Source organism: Colossoma macropomum, unplaced genomic scaffold (genome assembly GCF_904425465.1).
Source record: "Colossoma macropomum unplaced genomic scaffold, Colossoma_macropomum, whole genome shotgun sequence".
NCBI lineage: Eukaryota > Metazoa > Chordata > Actinopteri > Characiformes > Serrasalmidae > Colossoma > Colossoma macropomum.
The window spans coordinates 39785723-39792462 of NW_023494788.1; the positions used below are offsets into that span (position 1 = coordinate 39785723).

Here is a 6740-nt window from a genome sequence, read left to right on the forward strand (position 1 = left end):
AAATTAGAACGGCTAAAATGTAAAAATGTAGATTCCTTTACTCACTAATATTACTGAGTAGAGGTTTTATGATTTGAAGAATACAAATCCATCAATATTTTACTTAAGTACATGTATTTGAGTATATCTAACTAGTTACTCCCTACGTTTGTTATGATTATATTCAAAGTAAAATTCTTAACATTTTATGATTGTCAAACATTGCTGAATTTATCTCATAGACCACACGTATAAAAATAACAATTCAGAGAGCTTCTTTTCAAATAGTATCAGGTCTATTATTATTATTATTATTATTATTATTACGAATAGTAGTAGTAGTAACATTGCTTTCTATTTATGTATACATTTATATAAAAAGACTCTGGTAATTCTGATTATATTCATTGTAAAATTCTGAACATTTTATGATTGTGAAATATTGAATACTGAATTTATCTAATAGACCACTTGAGTATAAAATGACTAATTCTCTTTGCTTTAAATAGTATTAGGTCTATAATAATAATACATTTCATTATTATTGTTATTACTATTGTTTTGTTTTGAACAGCAGTAGTATTAGAATTAGTTTGTTGTTAAATAGTAGTAGTAGTAGTAGTATTAGTAGTAGTTTATTGTTGTTGTGAATAATAGTAGTTTGTTGTTGTTAAATAGTAGTAGTAGTTTGTTGTTATTTTGAATAATAGTAGTTTGTTGTTGTTAAACAGTAGTAGTATTAGTAGTAGTTTGTTGTTGTTTTGAATAATAGTAGTTTGCTGTTGTTATTAAACAGTAGGAGTATTAGTAGTAGTAGTTGTTTTGAATAATAGTAGTTTGTTGTTAAATAGTAGTAGTAGTATTAGTATTAGTTTGCTGTTGTTGTTAAATAGTAGTAGTATTAGTAGTAGTTTGTTGTTGTTTTGAATAATAGTAGTTTGTTTTTGTTGTTAAATAGTAGTAATAGTATTAGAAGTAGGTTGTTGTTAAATAGTAGTAATAGTATTAGTAGTAGTTTGTTGTTGTTGTTTGAATAATAGTAGTTTGTTGTTGATTTGAATAATAGTAGCTTGTTGTTGTTGAACAGTAGTAGTAGTATTAGGAGTAGTTTGTTTTTGTTTTGAATAATAGTAGTTTGTTGTTGTTTAACAGTAGTAATAGTATTAGTAGTAGTTTGTTGTTGTTTTGAATAATAGTAGTTTGTTGTTGTTGTTGAACAGTAGTAGTAGTAGTAGTAGTAGTAGTTTGTTGTTTTGAATAATAGTAGTTTGTTGTTGTTGAACAGTAGTAGTATTAGTAGTAGTTTGTTGTTGTTTTGAATAATAGTAGTTTGTTGTTGTTGAACAGCAGTAGTATTAGTAGTAGTTTGTTTTTGTTTTGAATAATAGTAGTTTGTTGTTGTTTTGAATAATAGTAGTTTGTTGTTGTTGAACAGTAGTAGTAGTATTAGTAGTAGTTTGTTTTTGTTTTGAATAATAGTAGTTTGTTTTTGTTGTTGTTGAACAGTAGTAGTAGTAGTATTAGTAGTAGTTTGTTTTTGTTTTGAATAATAGTTTGTTGTTGAACAGTAGTAGTAGTATTAGTAGTAGTTTGCTGTTGTTGTTAAATAATAGTAGCAGTAATAGTTTGTTGTTGTTGTTTTGGATAGGTGTAGTTTGTTGTTGCTGAACAGTGGTAGTGGTATTAGTAGTGGTATTACATTGTATTTATTTATAGGTGTTTATTAAAACACACTCTGGTCCCTCTGATCATTCCCTGATTGGTGAACCCTGAACACCGATCCGTCTTGATGAAGTGTATTGATTAGGTTAGGCTGACTGCGGTGTGAAGCTCTACAGTGCGGGCTTTGGTCTCCCTTGCTGCTTATGACGTACGTGCGAATTCACGCGGGCAGCTTGCCAGACTGTTAGGCGCGTGACGTCACAGCCCCCCCCTCGCTGAGAGGAGACGGAGCTATAAAAGAGCGCGCTGAAGAAGCGGGGGCAGAACGGAAAACGGGAAGGAAGGACGTTAAACTTTTGGACGAATTTCAAGATCGTCGACGCGGATTTTCACCAAACTTTTTAGTCGATTACCTGAGACAGAAAACTTTTTGTCGGCGAACAAAACCCCGAGCGGCGATCGGACTTACATCTCCTAACTTTATGTACTTAGACCTGTCTCTTCCCGCGCTCCGCCCTACTATGGTCATTATGGAAGTTCCCAGCATCGACTGTGTCGCCCTTCGGGCGCTGCTGGACGGGGACGAGCCCGGCTGCCTCGTGCTGGACTGCCGCTCGTTCTTCTCTTTCAGCTCGTCTCACATCCCCGGGTCCACCAACGTCCGCTTCAGCACCATCGTGCGGCGGCGGGCGCGCGGCGGGCTCGGGCTCGAGCACATCGTGCCGAACGAGGACACGAGGAGCGGGCTTCTGTCCGGCCGGTACCGGACCGTGGTGCTTCTCGACGAGAGGAGCTCCGACATCGCCCAGACCAAGAAAGACGGGACCCTGATGCTGGCCGTGACCGCGCTGTACAGAAACCCGTGCGGAGCTAACGTGGTCTTCCTGAAAGGTAGGTTAAACGAACTAAGCGTTAGCTAAAGTTAGCGAAGCCGCTTTAACCAGAGGTGTAAAATCCAGGTCCAGAAAGTAAAAATCCGTCCCAGGATTTTGTTCCAACGGCCTGGCTTCTCTAGTTAGATCAAACCACCAGCGAAGCTGTCCAGGCAGTTGGAACCAAATCCCGGGAAGGATTTTAACTTTCTGGACCTGATTTTTACACCTCTGGCTTTAACCTGTGTTTGGAGGTGGATGAAGCAACTTAAAACAAAACTAAAATTAATTCTGTTACTTAAATGAAATTATGGTTCACCTAAAATACTTCGAGGCTGAAGTTTAGCTTCTTACTCGCCAGCTTCTTGTTCGAAATTTCCCGGTCCACCTTAAATGGAGCAGCACTTACATTGTGGCGCCTCAGGGAAATTCGAACAATAAGCTGGGGCATAGGAAGCTAACTAGCTAACTTCAGCTTCGTATCTGAGGTAAATTTCGTCTGTTATCTACATAGGAAGGGGATTTTTAACTGAAGTAAAATGCTGAAGCTTGAACAGAACCCAAAGAAGGAATTAGGAACTAAATAGAAAAGATTGGCTTGTTTCCTCACACGTATACTTACATTAAACATACATAGAAAGTATTATTTGAGCACCAACCAATCAAATTTACTTATTTAGCTATATGGCACTGAATAAATGTGAGTAGTAACTACCCACCTCTGCTCATGTTAGCCTTCTTTATAGCCTCTGGGTTATTTGTGGCTCTCTGGCCTTGTACGGTAACTGCACTCCAATGTTTACTTCAGCTGTTGCCCCTCTCAACTGTTCTCTCACCCTTTGTGTCACCACAACTGTCAGTCACAGTTGACACTTGTAAATTATGCGATGTAATTAAACGTCGTCTTTTTTTAATTCTCTTATTTTTAGGTGGATTTGACACATTCGCTTCTGAATTCCCTGAAATGTGCACCAAACCAGCCCCCCCTCAGGGACTCAGTCTGCCTCTGAGTGCCAGCTGCCACCCTGACAGTGCTGGATCCGGTTGTAATACATGCGCTACCCCTCTGTATGATCAGGTAAGAGCGTGGCAAAAGGCTCATTAGGCCATTTTGTCAAGAATTACTTCACCCGAGGAACACTTTCAGTTTTGTTTTTCGGTTTGATTCACGTTCACCATCTTTAATCCTTCCCTCAATCTTGTTTTTTAGGGCGGCCCTGTGGAAATCCTACCCTTTCTCTACCTTGGCAGTGCCTACCATGCTTCTAGAAAAGACATGCTGGACATGTTAGGGATCACAGCCCTCATAAACGTTTCTGCCAACTGTCCAAACCACTTCGAGGACCATTATCAGTACAAGAGCATTCCGGTTGAAGATAACCACAAGGCTGACATCAGCTCCTGGTTCAATGAGGCCATTGAATTTATCGGTGAGAATTTTTTCTTATCCACTATTATTTGATTCTCTGTTACAAAACAAGAACAGATGTTGCTATAGGAGGGTTTTTGACGAGCAAACCCCCCCGCCCCCCTCCCCGAGTGAGGCCTGAATTAAATTTTTCAAAAGTTCCCTCCAAATCGACCAGCTGGATGGACCAAGCTTGACAGCTACAATAGCTTACATCATCCCCTCTCATCCCATTTAAAGAGGTGCCCCCTTTTCATGGAAAGCAGCCGGCCACGACCCGATCTGCTTTTTAGGGAGCAACTGGCTCTCTTTGCTTGCCTGGCTCCCTTTGTTCTGGTCAAACAAAAGAGGGTTTTCTCTGGCTCTCGACTGGCCTTCCTCCCCAGATCAATGCTCACAGCAGGGGGGCAGCCACCCCACATTGTGTATTCAGACCTGCCACTGAGAGAGTGCTACCCCATCACCCACCCCACAGCCCTCATTTAACTTCTTCCTGTTTCCCTAATGAGACGGCTCCCTCCGTTAGCTGTACTGCAGGGTTTATGATTTGCAATTGAAAGTGGAGGGAGGCAAATGCGACGGGGAAGGAGTTGCCGTTAGCCATTTTCAGCTTAGGGTTCTGAGGTCTTTAGACGAAGCTGTATTTTATACCAGAAATAACAACATTATATCTTTGTCCAACTTACCTGATGTGATGCTCTGTGTTGAGGCCTTTTGTGTAGATTTGAACTAACGTCCTCCGTCTTTTTCACGCAGACTCAGTACGGAACAAAGGTGGCCGTGTCTTCGTCCACTGCCAGGCCGGCATCTCGCGGTCGGCCACCATATGCCTGGCCTACCTGATGCGCACCAACCGGGTCAAGCTGGACGAGGCCTTCGAGTTTGTCAAGCAGCGGCGCAGCATCATCTCCCCCAACTTCAGCTTCATGGGCCAGCTGCTGCAGTTCGAGTCGCAGGTTCTGGCCTCGTCCAAATGCTCCTCGGAGGCAGGGAGCCCTGCGCTCAGCAAGAGCAGCACCGTTTTCAACTTCCCTGTCTCCATCCCCGTCCACGCTGCGGCCAGCCCACTCTCCTTCCTGCACAGTCCCATTACCCCCTCGCCCACCTGCTGACGGGACGTTTTGACAAGCAGGACGTTCTTGGTTCAGATGATCACTCTGGTGGTCTTTGCATTTCTGGACAATTACAATACCTTATTCCTCTTGTTACAACAGTATTTGCACAGCTTTCTGGAGAGGAGTAGGTGGCTGGTCCAACCTCGCTCTTGCGGACTGGCTGTGTTTTGAACACAAGACGGCAGTCATTCGTGTTGACTGAGCTGAAGGGGTTGGGCGTTCGTTAGTGTGCGTGTTTGTTAGTGGAACACACACGAGGCTCTTGAATGTCTTTGTATATCAGTCTCCGGGAATTCGAGTGTCGCAACTGATAATCACGTTGTGTTTTTATTTATTACCACCAATAAAGCAGCAGGTCTTACAGTTTGCTCAGGAAAAGTTAGCTTTTATTTGTTAGACACCCTTTGTTGTTTTTGTTTTTGTTTTAGCAAACACAAGTAGTCTGAGGGGACCATGTGTTGATGGGCTTGAAGGTGCTAATCTGAGTGAATGCCCCCTCTTTGGTTTCCTTTTTCGGTTCTTGAACAATGAATGTATTTATCATCTCTGGCTAGACTAGCTCTGCCTTAAGACAATGAAAGTTAAACGTATGGCTCGCTCAAGGGCCATTTATGCCTTTCAGAACTTAATCCAACTCACCAAGACGTTTGTTTCTTGTAAGCAAGCACGAAATACCTCATGTGTCTGTTTGTTGGCAGCCCTGTAAGAACCCTCCCTCAAGCACTAATGGGAGTGACTTCCAGGAGACTGTTTTGATATGTGATATTTATTTCCTAAATTAATATATTTCTTATGTTATATTTTTACATGTTTGTGATAAGATGTTTTGATACTGACGAATAAATGAATTTTTGTTACAATAGTGATGTGATTGTGGTTTACTTGGTGTGACATTTGCATTTTAACAATTTAAACATAAAGACACTGAAATACTGAGAGTACATACTGAATTTAAAGTAATAGTAGATGGAAGTTGTGGTCTTAAACATTTCTACCACATCAATCCAGAGAATTATTAAGTAAATACTGGCATCTTAGAAAGGATTTAGGAGTTTAAAGTCTCTCACCACTAGGCTGGAAATGTTAGACATCATTGCTGAGTAGATAAGATTAAATATTTCCCCTTTGTAACACTGGCAGAACACTCCATGTGGCACATGTGGTACGTGTAGGCCTGCCTGACCATTTGACTTTGTTTTTGAAACTTAAACCTCCTAGTTTTGAAATGAAATCTCTGGGTAAACACAGTCTTGGAAAAAGGCCTCTGGGTCAGAGCCCACTCTGTATCAAGTGTCAGCAAGTCGTCAACTGCTTGCGGAGTCCAGAAGAGCAAGCTGAGAAACTCGATACATGTGGACTCTGATCACGAGATCTATGGGAGTGGTGAGAAATGTCTGTTGTATAATTACAGTGTACAGTAATGGTTTAACTCTATGTTGATTATATGTAGGTTGTTTTAAATGGTTTTAAACCTACGCTTTATATCGCTGTTGGAACAAAACCTTGTATCTACATTTTTGGCCTTTTAGCCATAATCTGAAAATATTAGCTGCTCTTTACTTTGGGTAAAATGTCATGATGGAGAGACCAATAGAAAATATCAAAAATAACTAATTAAAACATTGATTTGTATTACGTTCAGAATGAATTTTTCCTGTATAGTTACCATTCTGGTGATACAATGTGTCCAAAAGCATGACAGCA

General features: G+C 40.8%; 1 protein-coding gene across 1 annotated transcript; it reads left to right on the plus strand.

Moving 5' to 3' along the window:
- Positions 1–1966: 1966 nt before the first annotated feature.
- On the plus strand, positions 1967–5898 carry dusp1 (dual specificity phosphatase 1). Its single transcript, XM_036569332.1, has 4 exons — positions 1967–2532; positions 3443–3591; positions 3724–3943; positions 4678–5898. Exons 1-4 carry the CDS (start codon positions 2124–2126, stop codon positions 5031–5033), a joined length of 1134 nt encoding a protein of 377 aa, XP_036425225.1. The 5' UTR covers positions 1967–2123; the 3' UTR covers positions 5034–5898.
- Positions 5899–6740: the final 842 nt, after the last annotated feature.